We start from the raw sequence: 18,432 nt of genomic DNA, 5'->3' as shown, positions 1-18,432 counted from the left end.
CCAGTGCGGGCAGGACAGGGACCCCTGCGCTGGGGACTGGGGGAGGCAGCACCTCAGACCGGCAGCACGTGCTATCCCTCCATGGTGTTCTTTGTAAAAAGCCTTCAGGGTCTTGTCACTTGGGAAATGCTGCCAACTATCTGCCTATCTGCCAACTATTTAGCTGCAGTCTCATACTAAACTCTGTAAAGTTCTGCAGTAAAGAACCCGATTTAAATGTCTTCTTCCCGAATTTGGCCATAAATCGCCCTGACCCCTTTTATTGAGAAACAGCGTTCACTATCTCCTCCTGGCAACTCTGCAGAGTGTGGGCTGAGGTCATCTACGGATCAGCACATGGGCGCGACCTTGAAAGGATGAGTAATAAGCCGAAGGCCTGGGTGGTGGGAAGGGGGTGACCCAGGATCCTCTGGGGCCTTTCAGAGCCCTGGGAACAGTGCGGCTCCAGTCACGCCTCCAGTTAAGGCCACATCCCCCCCGGGAAGGGTCCCAGGGCTCCTGCCAGTGTGAACGAATTCTAGGGGTGAAAAACAGGCATCCCAACAATCCAATTTAAGCAGTGCTTCCTTTTTGTTCATTAATAGCTAAGTAAACCCGGTCACCATCATCTATAAAATAGCTCTCTTTCAGATACCTAAAAACTATTAAATCAACTCCTACCCTTCTCCTTTATGAGTGAAGGGTAGGAGTTAACTTATTAAACAACTAGGTATGATTATTCTTTTATCAAGAAAGACTTGCAAATCCTATAGGAATTTAATTCACTTACCTAGTTATCCAAGTTTAAATGTTTTTTCAAACATCGAATGAAATGATTCAGAGAACCTAAGACAATATCGCAAACCCTTTACAGTATCTAAGAGTGACATTGGGGGTGTGGAGGAGGCAGGATCTCAAACCAGCATCTTCTTTAGGATGTACATAGTGGTAACTGGGGCAGGGCGCACGCCACACCACCAAGAGCACAGTAAACCTCCGACGAAATCTCCATCACCATTAGGACGCCTCAGCGGAGGCCTGACTGACATATCCTGGAAGGATGCCCATTTCTATTTGCCCAGAGGCTCTGGGGGGTTGTTTCTACAAGAGTCTTATCGTGCTGGAGTCTGACTTTGGAGTCATCATGGCCTCTGAACTATAGCCACACAGAAAGACTGCCTGGACCCGTGGTGGGCAAACTGCGGCTTGCAAGCCACATGCGGCTCTTTGGCCCCTTGGGTGTGGCTCTTCCTAAGCCTTAGGAGTACCCTCATTAAGTTAATAACGATGTACCTACCTATATAGTTTAAGTTTAAAAAATTTGGCTCTCAAAAGAAATTTCAATCGCTGTACTGTTGATATTTGGCTCTGTTGACTAATGAGTTTGCCGACCACTGGGCTCTGGACGATCCAAAACAGTAAACTGAGGATGCTTGGGTTTCGCTTCGCCCGGATGAGATGAAATACTAGCATTGTTGTCCTAATGGTGGGTCCCAGGTAGCCTCCAGCAGCGTGAATTAGTCTCACGACACCCCGCAGGGCAGCAGGGCGGCTCCATCTCACAGCGGAATGGCAGGGACAGGCCCCAGCAACGCGATCAGGCAACTGGAAGAAACTCAGCCCAGCACAGTCTCAGAAGCTAGGACCAACCAACCCCTTTGGAACCAAAACCCTTAATAAAGTTCACATCTTTGGACTTAATAATTCTGTGTCTAGTAGTTTATCCTAAGGAAATAACCCAATATTCAGAAGAGTCTTTTTGCACAGTGTACATCAAAGAATTATTTATAAGGGGAGAAGCTGTCAAAAACTCCAATATCCAACAATAAAAGCACAATTTTAAAATTCAAGTACACATGCATAAAAGAATATCATAAAGCAATTTTAAATCATATTTAAAAGAAAATGCTCATAATGTAATTTTAAAAAGGGAATGATCAGGTTATAAAATTGAATATATATTATGAACACAGTCCTGTGAGAAAAATTTTGCACAGGAAAAAATACTGAAAGGACGCAAGACAAAATGTTAATGAAAATGGCAATATTCTGCATGGGTAATTATTTTTCTTTTTTAGACTTTTATGTGCTTTCCAAATGTTCTTACAATGATCAGGTACTACTTATAAAGGGGGAAATTAATTTTTTGTTATAAAATAGTATCTAAATGGTTAAGATCATTTCTAAATTACATGCACTGAGAAAATTTAAAACAGTGTATAAATTTCTTTATGCAACATTTAGCCTAAGAAAATCAAAATTGGGAAGTTGAATTTGAAATATGTATCCATGTGAGTATATCTACATTCACACAGGAAGCAAGGCTTAAGAGGAGACTTCAAACCACATGGGTGGGCCAGCAGTGTCATGGGGAGTGGGGCCTTGCAAGCTCCCACCGCCCCCACGGGAATGCCATGCACTGCAAAGAGGCAACGGGCTTGCCAGGCAAACACAGCTTCACACAGGTCTCCCAGCCTTCCCTCCCAGCCAGGCTGCAGCCCCCAAGTCCTTATTGAAGAGGAATCTTGAACACCCTCCATAAACAAAATACAAACGGACATATTTTTCAAGGGGAGGTATGGTTAACTGTTTTGCCCTAAAACAAAAGCCAAGGAAAAATGCCTTAACCCCCTCACCATTTAAGTTATCTAAAGCAAGGCTCCTTTCCATGAGCCTAAAGAATCAGCAAACTCAGTCTATCTTCCATTCCAAAAACTAAGACGTTAGCATCTTTAGTTGCCCTGGGATAAGAAAAGACTACACTCCACAAACATACGAAAAGCAAACCAACTAAGAGCATGGGCACCAGCCTCCCACTGACCTCCATCTAAGACCACAGCTTTAGCTGGCTGCTTGGGCAGGGACAGAGGGGCAGCTCTTGCATCCTACACTGTAAGTAACTTTTACCGACTATGTGGGCAAAGAAAGATGAGAAGAGCAGGCAAAGAATAAAAATGATGAGCTGAGTCCACCGGGACCCACCTCCAGAGAAGGCCCGGTACTTACAACTCCCTTATTTTACCGCTGGTTATTTCCCAGAGATACTGGGAAGCTAAAACCATTGTCCCACAGGTGCTGTCGGTACTAACATTCAACACAGCTTCCTTAAGAATGGGTAGATCCGTCAACACAATCCTCCCTCTTACAGGAACGGGACACGTCAGTTCCTTTTCTCAAGAATTGACTCTCCCAACCCATCCCTCACCTCTAAACACCACTCTCTGCGCAGTGCTGGCTCTCAGTGCTTCCCAGACTTCCATGTGTGCTGAGCACCTGGGGATCTTGTTAGGATGCAAGTCCTGAATTAGCAGGGCTGGGTGATGCAGAGACCAAGTCAATCCCAATCTCTGAGGGGTGAGACCCAGGCAGTGCGGCAAGGCTCCCCGGGTGACCCCTATGGGCAATGGAGGTCACACACATGCTAGAAGATTTGCAAGGGCCACCAGCTCGATCTGACTCCTGGGTACTCGGAGTGTGGCCCCCGCATCGGCAGCACCAACACACTAACACTGGCATCAGAGCTGTCGGAAAGACTGACAGAGGTAGCACAGGAAGAGCATGCAGTAAGTTCTCTAAAACATTAGCCGTGGTTATTATTTCGCTACTAGTTGCGGTATGATCACTATTCAGGTAGGCTGATGTACCTGAGGAGGCCAAATTCGTAAGGAAACAAGAATTCTCGGTAAAACTATGAGTTAAAAGGAAGAAAGGAAAATGTGAGCAGGGGAGCAGCCTCAAGAGGGTGGTTGAACTAACCTTGCAGTGAGGGTGCTTCCTCTATATATGAGTGTGTAGGGAGGTGACCACAGCCAAGGCAGTAATAGTCATAATGACAGCTGCCATTCATGTGGGCCTTAAATAATGTGCCAGGTACTATCCTAACTACTGAGAATTCTCCAGGCAGAACCCAGGGGTTTCCCTTACTCAGAGCCTACGGTCCCCAGGCCCCAGACTCAGCCAAGCGTGGGATCCTGATGGGGTGGAGGATTCCTTTCCCTCCGGGCAAAGGGACTGCAGAGCCCCCGAAAGAGTGGTGAGGACGGGACACGATGTCTAAGTATGAGCCACGACAGAAAGGTGCCAGGCTCAGAAGGGTGAAGAGACCGGACCCAGAAGCCCACCGCTGGGCTAGCCTACATTTCGAACCATGTGCCACTCTTCCTCAGGTTCTCTTTGTCCCATCCTCTCCTCCTTCTCTTTTCTTGCTCCCTCTTCCTCCCAGAACTGCTTCTAGGAGCTTGTTTCCATGCATCACCTAGATGCCTCTCCTCCCAGCGATCTCCTGGAAGATGGGGAGGAGAGTTTGAAGGGTGGTGTTTTTCACGGAGGTGTTTCGTGCCGCGGCCCTGCATGTCACCTCTGCCCAGAGGAGGGGCTGACATTCCACGAAGGAGCAGCTCATGTGACTGGGCTAACTGAGGTGTAGCCATGAAGGGGAGGCTGAGGGCATGGTTTTGAGCCTGCCAGGCTGGGCGTCTGAAGATAGTTCCAGAGAACTCAACTTGGTGTGCTCTTCGGAACCTACATTTCAATAGCTGTTTCACTCCTGTTTCACTGAGCCACGGCCAGTCTAGGCCATGACTTCCCTAGCCTCCAGGACCAAGGCCCCCATCGTACAGAGGCAGATGCTGAGAGATCAAAGGTCTGAGCACAAGGACCACCGAGGACTGAACCAGGCAACCTGGCCCCATACTGGGGACCCCATATCAGCCAACAGCGGAAGCCTGCAAAGGATCAAGACCTGTGTTCTGCATCTCACATATGTTGTCTCCTTTTTCCTCTCAGCAGCATCATGAGAGCTGCACATGGCCAGCTTGATTTACAGAGGGAACCGGAAGGGAGCTGTGACTGTCCAGATGCAGATCACTGGTCAGTAGAGGAGGAAGTGTCCACTCCAAGCCTGTGTGGCTCCCAAACCTACGCCACACCTCGCTCCAGGCACCCCAACAACCTGGCCTGCCCTCTCCACAGCTACAAACTTTTAGGACTCACAGGACCAGAGAATATGGTCACTTCTTGTGATTATCCTATCATTTTTTCTTTAAAAACACCTCTTTTATGGAAACATGTTTTCCCTGAATTCCATGAGGTTCTTCAACGTCACAGCCCCCATTTTATAAATGAGGAGCCAGACACCCAGAATAATTAGTGGCTTCCTGGGATATTAAGCAAATCAGACACAGAACCAGGACCCAATTTCAAAAGCCCCCGTGTCTTGGGCCATGGCTCTGGGGCTCCAGCCAGACTAAGTGGTCCCTTACAAAGTGTACGAACTGGCAGGGGGTAAACCGATGTCAAGCAGTGATGCCAGGCTTCTGGGTGAGCTCACATAGGAGAAGCATCCTCGCTGCAAGGTCAGTTCAGCAGGTTGCCACCCCACCACCATCTGCACGCGAATAAATCTGAGGAAGGTAACTAAGGACGGGGAGGAAGACGTTACTCGTCAGCTAACTTCATTCACTCGAAGAGCTTCCCAGTTCTGTAAACAAAACCAGGTCCCTATACATTCCTCCGCAAGGGACAGATGTCCTTTAGAGAAATGTGACTTGCAAGGTATTGTGTGTGCTCTATTACTCAACAAGAGCAGACTCGTAAAATGTCAAATGCTTTTTCTAAATTCCTATTTAGAGAGAAGGAAAACATGCTATTATTTTGTCAAAATCAGCCACTTTGGCAGCCTGAGCCCCTTGACTCTGTATGGTCTTTAGGTCATCAAAGCAAATGTACATTCATGTTGTATAGTTGTTTGGTATTGCATTGCCTATCAACGAAGAGTTGAAATAGCATTGTCATTTGAATGTGGAGAATTCTCACCTGTGAAAGCATTTGTGGCCTGAAAACCAGCTTCCTGCATACTGCTCCCCAGACAAGCCTGTGCTCCGACTATTGAGCTGTCCTGGCAAGAGGAAACTGCCTGGGCGAGGCCTCAGGTCACTTCCATCTTAGCTTGTCGGAGTCCATTGCTTTGCCCCGTCCAGCTTTGGGTAGCATCTGATGCCCACCTGCCCTGCTCCCAGAGAGCAGGCGGTACCTGGGACAGCACCCAGTCCAGCACGTGCACACTTGGGGCACACAGTCACGTCAGCCGTCCAGCCAGAGAGTGCAGGCCATGGTGAGCCCGGGAGGGGCGGAAGCTGTCTCAGTGAGGCCTGCTCTCCCCCTTAGAGCGGGGGCCTCCTCTGCAGCTCGGCAGCCAGCATCCTCCACGGCTCCGACGCTCCAGTGGAGTTCGGTGTGGTCTGATCTGCTGCTCTCTGTGCTTTGCGTCTCTCCTCTTTCTGAAATTAAAAAGAAATAGGTCACTTTACTGAGGATCTGTAGGAGCATTATATTTACCAGATCCACCCAGAGTCGTGCTCAGAACCACAGGGAAGGCACAGGAGAGCTCTGGGAAGAGGCAGCTGCAGACCTTGTCCTGAGTGACAGGAAAGGGCAGAGGGCAAGACAAAAACAGCGTTCACTGCTCCAAGCCTCTCCAAGGACGGCCACAGAGGCCCCTCAGCTTACAATGTCCTTCCCGAGGTTATCATAGTTCACAGACACCCCGAAGAACCCATTTTCCAAGCTCATTCCCAAGGTCTTAAAAGTGGGATCTGAGGGAGAACCAAGATGGCGGCATAGGTTAACGCCGGAGTTTGCTGCTTTGAACAACTACTTCAAAAGTGAAACTAAAAGACGGAACAGACATCACCCAAAACCACTGGAACGCTGGCTGAGTGGAAGTCCTACAACTAGGAGGAAAGAGAAACGCATACGGACACTCAGAGGAGGCGCAGTGCTGAAGTCAAGTTCTGAGGTGCGGAGTGCGCGGAGCGGGCTGGTGGCCGAGGGCGCGGTTGGCGTTTTCAATCGGGAGGGAGTCGCAGACTCTGAGCTCCAGATCCGGGCGAGTCTTTAGGGACCCAGACTCAAACGGGAGAAGCGGGACTGCCTGGCTTCGGTCAGAGCGAGTGCAGCTTTCTCTCCGAGCTTTGCAGCGGGTGCTGGGACTCAGAGAGGCAGAGCCCCTGGGGACAGGACTGAGAGCTGCCATAACTGCTCTCTCTGGCCCACCCTGTTGATCCTGTGCGACCCGCCCGGCCCAAGCCCTGCACACAGGCATTTGCCGGATAGCCTCAGGCAAACGCCAGATTAGCACCTCCCTAGAGGACAGAAGTTCTCTCACTGCTGACACAGCTGATTCTCATAGCCACTTGGCCTGGAGGTCAAACCCTCCCTGGAATTAGCTACAACAATCAAGATTTAACTATAAGACCACGAACAAAGACCACTAGGGGGTGCACCAAGGAAGCATAACAAAATGCGGAGACAAAGAAACAGGACAAAATTGTCAATGGAAGATATAGAGTTCAGAACCACACTTTTAAGGTCTCTCAAGAACTGTTTAGAAGCCGCCGATAAACTTAATGAGATCTACAAGAAAACTAATGAGACCCTCGATGTTATATTGGGGAACCAACTAGAAATTAAGCATACACTGACTGAAATAAAGAATATTATACAGACTCCCGACAGCAGAACAGAGGAGCGCAAGAATCAAGTCAATGATTTGAAATGCGAGGAAGCAAAAAACACCCAACCGGAAAAGCAAAATGAAAAAAGAATCCAAAAATGCGAGGATAGTGTAAGGAGCCTCTGGGACAGCTTCAGGCGTACCAACATCAGAATTATAGGGGTGCCAGAAGATGAGAGAGAGCAAGATATTGAAAACCTATTTGAAGAAATAATGACAGAAAACTTCCCTCACCTGGTGAAAGAAATGGACTTACAGGTCCAAGAAGCGCGGAGAACCCCAAACAAAAGGAATCCAAAGAGGACCACACCAAGACACATCATCATTAAAATGCCAAGAGCAAAAGATAAAGAGAGAATCTTAAAAACAGCAAGAGAAAGAAACTCAGTTACCTACAAGGGAATACCCATACGACTGTCAGCTGATTTCTCAACAGAAACTTTGCAGGCCAGAAGGGAGTGGCAAGAAATATTCAAAGTGATGAATACCAAGAACCTACAACCAAGATTACTTTATCCAGCAAAGCTATCATTCAGAATTGAAGGTCAGATAAAGAGCTTCACAGATAAGGAAAAGCTAAAGGAGTTCATCACCACCAAACCAGGATTATATGAAATGCTGAAAGGTATCCTTTAAGAAGAGGAAGAGGAAGAAAAAGGTAAAGATACAAATTATGAACAACAAATATGCATCTATCAACAAGTGAATCTAAGAATCAAGTGAATAAATAATCCGATGAACAGAATGAACTGGTGATTATAATAGAATCAGGGACATAGAAAGGGGATGGACTGACTATTCTTGGGAGGGAAAGGGGTGTGGGAGATGCGGGAAGAGACTGGACAAAAATCGTGCACCTATGGATGAGGACAGTGGGTGGGGAGTGAGGGCGGAGGGTGGGGCGGGAACTGGGAGGAGGGGAGTTATGGGGGGAAAAAAGAGGAACAAATGTAATAATCTGAACAATAAAGATTTAATTAAAAAAAAAAAAAAGTGGGATCTGAGGTCCATATCCACTGCTGTCTAGGAAGGACCAGGGTTGAGAAATTTTAAAAATGACTCTTAAGGGGGAAGCAAAGGCTCATATTAATTCTTTTAGAAGAGTAAGAAGAAAGGGCAAATTTAATCTACAAACTTTTCCATATATATAACATAATAACATTTTACAAAATACTTTCAGATAGCCCACGGTTGTTATATTACACAAGAAGTAGCAGTAACAAAAATGTCAGAAGCCCAAAGGACCAGATTTTTAAAACGGAATCCTAAATATGAATCTCCAGTATTAGAGGGGAAAAAAATTTTTTTTCATTATCATCACTTCATCCTATTCAGTTTATAACTAATTTTTAGAAAATGTAACCTTATTCCTCATTTTCACCATCAAACTAAAAGAAAAATAATTTAAGAAAAGAGCACATAACAGAAATCCTCTATTAAAGCCCTTTTATTGCTGTAAATATAAAGTAGTAAAATAAAACATCACTAATACAGACTAACCATAGGAAGACTTTATGTATTGATGAAGCACTTTAATTATATTAAGAAATTAAATTACCTTCACACACCTGCATAACAATCTCAGATAATAAGGTATAGCCCAGTAGGAATCCTTAAGTTAAATGAATAGGTAAAATTTTTATTTTAACTAAAAACCATTTATGTAAATGATGGTGTTGAAATCCTTGAAAATGTGGGAAAATGTTTTTTTCTCTGAATTTAAATATTCCATATAAAATGACCAACACATACAGTACCAGCATCCCAAAGTCCTGCACCAACTTCTAAAGTAAACTAATCACATGCACCATAGTTATCCATTTCAGGAAATGGCATTGCCAGATAAAAACAAAAACCCACCTGGCCTGAAACTTTAATTTTCTTTGGCCTTTTCTATGGTGCTTTCGATGCACAGAAATACTAGACTTTATCTGTCCCCTTTCTTTGAACACAGAGAAAAACTGAGAGTGGTCAGGTTTTTGTTGTTTTATTGGGAGGAGGGGTTGTTTATATTATTTTGTTTCATTGAGAAAGGTATGACAGCTCACTTTTTAGGAAATCAAGCTATGCTATACAATACTGCAAATGGCTCTGGGAAAGATTGAGGCAGATGTGGGTAGCAATAGAAGAAACAACAAGCTTTTTTTCTTTTACTGTCATTATCACACTCAGCAATTCTTTTTTTTTATTATTTTATTGATTTTTTACAGAAAGGAAGGGAGAGAGATAGAGAGTTAGAAACATCGATGAGAGAGAAACATCGATCAGCCGCCTCCTGCACATCTCCTACTGGGGATGTGCCCGCAACCCAGGTACATGCCCTTGGCCGGAATCGAACCTGGGACCTCTCAGTCCTCAGGCCGACGCTCTATCCACTGAGCCAAACCGGTTTCGGCAGCAATTCTTAACTTTACTTCTAAAATAGAGGTAGTTCATTGCTAGGGCTCAGCCATGGCCTTGGCCAGGAGTTTTAGAACATGATGTGTGAGATTCCCAACAAAAGATGGAGGGACACAATCATAAGTCTCCTTGTATGCAATTTTCAAGTTAAAATGAAACCATAAGGGCTATCAGTGTTTTCTTCCTAACCGCTAGCAACACAGCAAGATACACTTTCTAGAAGCATAGCACAAGGGTCTCCAGAACCTGGAGTCATCGTTCTGTTCAGTGAGGGATCCAACCAACCCGAACAGGGCCAGAAACCCAGCCATGCTCGGGAACAAAGTGTCAGATGACCCAACAGTCTGGGCAACCGAGAATCAGCAGAAAAGGCAGAGAAGCTGACAAATCATGCCTCATCTGCTTGTCCTTCCATCCTCTTGCCCATCCCATCTCCCACTCTCAGGTGGCTCCTGCTCCGGAACCGCCGCTCACTTTCTCATCTCAGTTCCAACAACCCTCCTCAGAGATGCCTCCTAGGTCGTCCTCAGGCTAATTGCGGAGCCCAGTTACCGGCACTTGCCATAGTTGTGGCTGCATGCAGGGGTGGTGACTGCTTAGCGCCCATCCTCCCACTAGACCTTAAGCACCACGAGGCCAAGGACAGTGACCGGATGACTCTCCATTTCCCCTCAGCACCGAGGACAGGCACTCGGGAAACACGCGTTTACTGGATGAGTGGATGAGTGGATACAGAGAGAGGCACATACAGAAGGGCTCAGCAAATGTCTACAAAACAACCCCCGCCCCGAGCCGTGAACTGACAAGCAGCGTTTCCTGGGCTGAGAGGCTGCTCCGCAGCGGACGGGCAAGCGCTTCTCCTCCAGCCCATCTAGGTCAAGAGGAGACAGTGCTTAGGAGCAGTGATTCCACTGCCCTCACACTTCACAAAACCTCCTACCCAGGAAAGGGCCGGAGGGGTCATGGCTTTAAACGCTTTCGACCCTCGGGGAGAAAACTCTAGCCCCACAGAGGTTAAACAACAGCCACAAAAAGTAGTGTGCAAGAGAGTCGCACTAATCCCTGAATGTCTTGCCCCGACAACCACTGTTCTTCCCACGCTAGTGCTGAATCTCACGCAGTTCCCTAAACCAAAGTACCTTTAAGCCTAATAATACCCACATCAAGAAAATCAAGGCTGGGGGGAGAGAAAGCATAAAGAAGGAGGCAACTTACCCAGGACACAAGGTCACCGACTAATCCTGAGCCACAGCCACACATTCAAAGGCCCCCCTCTACCCAAGCACATTACCGCCATCCTGTCGTCACACACACACACACACACACACACAGGCGTTCTATTTATCCTGGGAAGATGGGCAGGACTAACCAGGAAATAATTAATTCAATATTGCACTTGAAAAATGTCATTAAGCCCCTCCCATAACAGAGTAACAGTTACTAAGGAAATAGAGCACACCAAACGGAAAAACACCCCCACAGGAAGGGACAGTTTTAAAAAACATGAACACCCACAAAACCTCACCAAATAAGTTGTGGAGATATGTTTGCTTTACCTCTTGTGCATAAAACTTTTATGAAATGCAGTGCTCCTAGGAATCACTGGGGATTGAAAACTTAACTGCATTCGACAGAGCCGAGGTTTTGTGGGAGTGCACACTGTGAAAACAGACACAGCAATTCCGGAAGCATTCGGGTGACACGCCGGGAACAGAGGCCAACACCCAACAGAGAAGTGAAACAACCCCTTTTCAAAATCTAGGCACATTCAAAAAATGCGTAGTGCATCAACAATCAACACTGCAGTTTCATTTTTTTATTTCCTCTCGCTGTGGACAGACCGCTTTGCGGGCTGCATGTCGGTTACCTAGGTGACGGCGAGACGGAGCAGCCTGAAGGGCTCCAGGCATAGAGGCCTGGGAGCCGAGGCCCCCTGCTTGTGTCTGACGGACCATCCCTGCTCTACCCACCAGACAAGGCCCAGGGATAAGGAACACTGACAGACAGACAGCCCTGGCCTTGACAAATTGAGGCACGGTTGTAAAATTCAAAACATAAAAATTAATGTATTAAGACTTGTACTGCACTGCTTACCAAAAAAAAAAAAAAAAAAAAAAAAAACTCAACTATGGGCTGGTTCATTTAAGTTCAAAGTGGCAATGACCAGATGTGAGAATACGTGGAAAAAGAAACCCAAGGCCCTATTTCCGACCAGAGCTAGGCTGTGTCATCCTGGGAGAAAGACATCACACTTCTCCACGAGTTTCTCTGCCTCATAAACAGACGTTAGACCTCAGCAAGTACCAGTCAGTCAAGATGTCCGAAAAGCAGTAGGACCTTAGAAACACCATGGCCTGCCTGTACAGCAGCAGTGGGGCAGAGCACAGGGCAGGGCATCCCCCCGGTTCTGGGCCACTTACAGGACTTGGGCAAGTCCTGCAGCCTGCCAGGCTCCCATTCCCTCATGTGTGAAGTGAGAAGGGGAACCGAAGGTCCCTTTGGATCTGAGTGTGCCCCTGAGCCAGTGTCTCTGATCAAGGCAGACAGGACACGGCAAACAAGCCCCGGAAATCTGCACACAAGCACAAGTCTGGGAGCAAGTCTGAGAAATGGGCTGCCTGCAACGGGGGGAGGTTGAGTTGCGGTGCTACCGATTCTTCAGGATACTTTTAATTTCTGTGGTTCAGACTATAAAACAATTGTAGCTTTTAAAATGCCACAAACAGGGAAACGTGGCAATTATATTAGGACATCCTCTAAAATGTCTCCTTGTCAAACATGACACTTGATAAATCCGGAAGGATCTACACAGTCTGAGGCTCTACTCATACCAAGTTGGAGAAAGTGTCCCCCCAAAATAATAACGGATGATCACTGTCCCTAGTGAATTGTGAAGTCTATATCTATCTCCTTATACTATCTCGGAGCAAAGGAAGCCACAAGGGACCATGGGTCCCACCCTTTCATTTCACGGAGAAGAAGAATGAGGCTCAGGGAGGAGAGAGGACCTGCTGAAGGTGACTGTAGTGATGAAGGCAGAACTGGGGCCAGATCCAGGTGTCAGCCTAGGCCCGAGCTCAGAGTTCTTCCACACATGCCCGTTGGCAAAGGAAGACGCTGAGAAAGGGGTACAGTATACATCTGGACCACCTGCCACTATTTCCACTTTCCCAAGCCCAAACTGGACCACGCCCACGACACCAACGTGCCCGAAGGAAAAGGCAAGGAAGAGCCAGCAGCTTGGCACAGAGCCACACAGTCCTCGGGAGAACGTGCGTGCAGTGCGCCTGACCTCATCTGAGCATTTCACGGCCACCTGAGGACGCCAGCTCAGCAGAGGAAGCCGAGTAAGAAATGGGTACCTCTCCCAGCCTGGTGGGACAGGCTGGCCACACCAGGAGGTGGGCTCTGCGGTGCTTCCCCCATCTCAGTTTTCTTAAGATAAAGGCAGCTTACCATGGGCATGACAGGCAAAGGAAAAGGTGTCATGCAGGAAGCTAACAAGTGTGAGCAGAGGGGAAGGGGAGCTGTCATCTCATTCTCTGGTGAGAGTAGAAGAGAATATGGATTGACGAGCTATTTATATGAAATAATTTTTGCCCTCCTTGCAAATACCCTCCAATGCCCTCATCACCCATCAAGGCCCGCTCTGCCAATACCTGTGCTCACAGCTCCCTATGCCAAGTCACTCCCTGCCTCTGCTAATGGCAGGCTCCCATCAGATACCTGGGCCTTGATCAGGACTCTCTCCACTCTCTGGCTGCATCGTCTCATTCAGTATTTCAACTGTCTGTGGGGTCATTACTGTAGCCAGGCATTGTTTTGGGTGCCGGGAGACAGCAGTGAGCAAAACCGACCACACTTCTGTGCCCACAGTGCCTATCTCATCTCTGTCTGTGGAGCTGTTTCCTAACAAAACCTTTTCTTGTTCATCCTTGTATCCTTGGCATTGCTGATGGAGACCACAGTACAGCAGTTCCTCGGGAAATGCTGGTTACACTGCACTGAATTGTAGCTGAGCGTAAGCTGGGTCACCTTGTCACTCTACTGCCTGCATCCTGCATCAGGTGCACAAAGCACCAAGGGCACAGGACACAGGGAGGTGGTGGCCACAGCACTCAGACCCTGGAGGGCACTCCGGATGGGAAGTGCCAGCTGGGCCTCTGAAGCACAGGGAGGGACGACCCCTCCACCATCTTCAGAGATAAAACACGCTCAGATGAGAGCCTCACACACAAACAGGCCAGAGGACAGAAGGCCGGGCTCTGACTCAGACTACGTTGGGTTGACCTCATTTCAGGCTGCTTGTGATTTTGGCAGTTACTTAACACCCCCACCATGAGCCTCAGTTTCACCATCTGTAACATGGAAGTAACAGGGCATCTACTTCATAGAATTAGGATGTATTTAATGAGAAAGCATGTACCAAAAAATTTTCTCTAATAAATGTTAAAGAAATAATAGTCGCTACAATGATTACAGCTCACCTGAGCAGGTGACTGATCAATTACGTCTTTGAGAATATACCCCACCCGCCCTCTCTCAGTTCTTCTCTGACCATGTCCAATTATCTCGTAGTTCCTCAGTTGATTTGTCTTGTGTGTTGTTTTTTTTTAAGTTCTCAACAGATAAAAATCTAAGCTCGAAAGTATTCTATGTCAGTCAAATTAATAACAGAGAGAAACAGAGGAAAGGATACAAAATTTTAGAAAATGTGTGGGTGGGGTATCTGGTATGAAATGTGGTAGAAGAAAAAAATTACAAAGAAGAAACTTTAAAAGGAAAAGAAGCCTCTTGATATTCAGGGTTTTTTTTTCATGTTTTCATATTGAAATATCAAATTTGCAAAACAACAATAGGTAGTAATAAGTAAGTTTAACAAAAGGTTCTATATCCTCTTGCCAGGGTCTCGCTCTCTTCCATCCTCTTCCATTTGGTTTGCTCTGTTTGTAAAGTGTTAACTTTTTAAACCCTTTACATACACTTCTCAAGCTTTCACAGGCCCCAAGAATGACACTGCACCGAGAGGACACCTAGCCGCCCCAGGGCTCCTCTACTTGGCAGGGGGTGTGGGACAGAGGCACCAACACTCTAACAACTAAAAACTGATCAACAGGAAAACAGCCGATGCTCCCTCCAGAAATGAATGACCTGCATCATTTCATCACTCGCATAAGCACAGGTTTCCTAAATGCCACTTGTTTGCAAAGCTCCAGACCAGCTCCTCATCTGTGCCTCTTTCATCAAACACACAGGGAATGCCTAAATCGTCATGAAGTAGTTTTGTCTTGTTTACTCAGATTCATCTTCTGAAAAAGTACATTCCTTTAGGAAAAAGAGAACTTGCCACTTTACAGTATTTTACAACTCAATCTCCAGTTTGAGGTAGGTAGTGGTGACCAGAAATACTCCAATCATATTTTTCTTAGATATTTCCAAAGAAAAGTCTATGCTGTCTGGGACAGACACGAGAGGAGGGTGACATGCAGAGGGTGCCCGATGGGCATCTCACTAACACCTGCGGTCTGCAAAGCTCTGACCAGTAGCCAATAGAAACCACTGCTCAGTTTAATGTAGGCGCAACTGTGAGTCACACACACACACACACACACACACACACACACACACACACGGTTGTTTAGCCATTTGTGTCTTGGCAGAAAGACTCCTTATGCCCAAATACACCCATTACAACAAAACTCAGAAGCCCTGCTTACCGCTGGAAAGAGAAGGAAGTTCCCTTTGTCTGCAGATACAGATACAGACAGACTCATCCCATATCCTCTAAGAACTTCCACTTCCACTCAGCCACTGTGCTAGTTCTCTCAAGTAAGGGGACCAGAAGCAGCAGCAGTATCACACTTCATCCTAGGAAGATCACGGATTCTATGACTGCCTTAGAGAAGCCACGGGTTCTTATATGAGAGCTAAAGACATCATTTGAGACATACCAAACTGCGGAAACAGAACTCATTTAGCCCAGTTAGTTAGCATTGGTGGAACAATTTAATCCGATCATAAAAATCTAAGATGAACATTTCAGCAGATGTCTGAAAAAATGTAACGCAACATGGTCCTGTCTGCAGTTGGTCCCTGGAGCCACTATCGCCAGCAGCAACCAGTCTGAGAGTGTGATAAACGAGCCCTCGGTGGTACAGTTACACACGATAATGAACGTTACCTCTGCGAGAGGCCCCAGCCATTGGAGGGGCAGTGCCTGACTCCACATATATTAGGGAAACACTGATAGAGTCTCACGTCTTCCTGGAAGGCTGGACGAGGCAGGGCCATGCAAGTGCGTCTGTCCTGAAAAGCAGACAATCAGGGGCAAGGCTGACTGGTATTGACTAATGGGCCCACACAAACCCTGTCCCTGTGTGTGCTGGAGGCCTCCAGCCAAGCAGAAAGAGTTCATTAGACCAATTTCCGCTGCCTTGGTAACAAAGGCTATGCGTGTGATCTTACGCAGAAAAGCAAACGAGTGTTATTCATGGGGGAAAAACACGACAGACAGGTACTGCGTGTCCCGCCAAGCAGCCCAGACGGTGGTGGAAACGTGCCTGCCTGTGAGACAGCGCTGGCCCCTCCGGAAGTCAGAGTGTCCATCAGAAGCAGTCTCCTGCAGTACCTGAATCCACGTGTTCGTGAGTTCGCTGCGTTTGCTCAGCTTTAGAAATACTTATCAGTGGCTACAGAAGCCATCTCATTCCAAGCAGTGTCCTCACCCCAGCCTCAGTGTCCTGGATGCTAAGTGAGTCTGCCTACATGTCCGCCATCAGGTCTGCACAGGAGGCCACCTGGGATACCACCAAAGAAAACCACAGGGCCCTGGCAGCAAGAGGAGAATTTAACCACCAGATTTGGACCCCAAAATCACAGTTCATGTTCCCGTCACCTGGCAAAGTTCACTGCATAGTATCTGCCAGGCCTTTCATGATCTAAGTACGCCAGACCTCATCAGCCTGACAGGCAACTATCTCTGCATCTAAAATAGCATCTCCTTTCCGTTCTTCCTTTTCCCTCTCAAAGTCTAGTCCTTATTTACTCCCTTCCCCTCCGGAGCTGACAAGTAGAAATTGCCTTATTCTAACCAGGTTCAGCAGTGGGCCCTCAGCAAGCTTCTTCAGACAGAGGCCCTGGGAGGCCCGGAGGGAGGCACAGGTGGTACGAGGGCAGGGAAGGCAGGAGGAGGCTTCACCACAGTGAATAACCACTCCTCCCCATCCCCCACCCGCCCACAGTCCCGTGCATCAGAGCAGGAGAGCAAGCTGTTGCTGCTTTTTACCAAAACACTTGCTCTAGGTCAGTGCTCCCCAAATATCCCCAGAGAAAGCATGCAATCGTCAAAACTAGATTTTGCCCATTTTAATATATATATATATATTAAATATATATATACAAATATGTATATATATATATATATTTATTGATTTCAGAGAGGAAGGGAGAGGGAGAGAGAGATAGAAACATCAATGATGAAAGTGAATCATTGATTGGCTGCTTCCCACATGCCCCACATTGGGGATCGAGCCCGCAACCCAGCCATATGCCCTGACCAAGAATCGAACCGTGACCTCCAGGTTCATAGGTCGATGCTTAACCACTGAGCCACGCTGGCTGGCCGGGCAATTTTGCCCATTTTCACCTAAAAATAAATATATTAACAAATACATTTGAAAGGGGAAAATACCCATATATAAATACACAAGACCAACGTCAAAGAGCAAGGAGCTGCCTGTGTATTTGGGTGGGCTGGTTGGAGAACATGACAGAGCAGCTCCCATGAGGTGACAAACTCTTGTAGCCAGGGACTCTGCCATCCCCTTGGTGCTGACACAGATGCTCAGTCCATGCAGAGCTGTGCTCGGAGGAGCCAGCACGGCTCTGGGGTCAAACAGGGCTTAGAATGGCAATTCTGCTGAACAGCCCCACACCCTGCTCAGCCAGATTATACAACCTCTCTGAGCCTCGGCCTCTTCACCTGTCAAATGAGGCATTAATACAGTTGTAAGACAGTGGCAATGACTAAATGAGAAATACATGAAGGAAATGCACACGGCAGCAGCATATTCACAGGCCCTCCGTAAATGGAGAGGCAGTCGTGAGGAGCAGGAAAGAAGGGCAGGGAGGACATGGTGCCCAGACCCCTGGGAGACGTGAGGGAAGATGTGGTCTTTCAACCGTCTCTAAGAAGGTGGGAGAAAGGGTAGGGGGAGGAAAGGAAAGATACAGCATCTCAGTGGGACCCAGTGAACTCCACTCAAAGAGTTAAAAGCTAGCCCGGCTGGCATGGCTCAGTAGTTGAGCCAGGAGGTGACAGTTCGATCCCAGGCAGGTCACATGCCCAGGTTTGGGCTCCATCCAAAGTGAGGGACATGCAGGAAGCAGCCGATCATGATTCTCTCTCATCACTGATGTTCTCTCTCTCTCTCTCTCTCTCTCTCTCTCTCTCTCTCTCTCTCTCTCTTCCCTTCCTTTCTGAAATCAATAAAAGAATATATATATATATTTTTATAGAGAGTTAAAATCTAAGGCCTTGT

General features: G+C 47.1%; 1 protein-coding gene across 1 annotated transcript in view; it reads right to left on the bottom strand.

Annotated features, from left to right (window-relative positions):
• Nucleotides 1-18,432, bottom strand: part of LDLRAD4 (low density lipoprotein receptor class A domain containing 4) — a gene marked incomplete at its 5' end in the record, with an annotated part of 330,675 nt that overhangs the window by 195,711 nt on the left and 116,532 nt on the right. Inside the window, one exon of the mRNA XM_081096896.1 lies at nt 5,794-6,257. Coding sequence (XP_080953022.1) covers nt 5,794-5,833 — 40 coding nt within the window. The remainder of the gene's footprint in view (nt 1-5,793; nt 6,258-18,432) is intronic.

Source organism: Myotis nattereri, assembly GCF_964212035.1.
Source record: "Myotis nattereri genome assembly, chromosome: 8".
NCBI classification, from domain to species: domain Eukaryota; kingdom Metazoa; phylum Chordata; class Mammalia; order Chiroptera; family Vespertilionidae; genus Myotis; species Myotis nattereri.
Note: the sequence above shows the minus strand (reverse complement) of the source record. Positions and strands in the feature narration are given on the sequence as shown.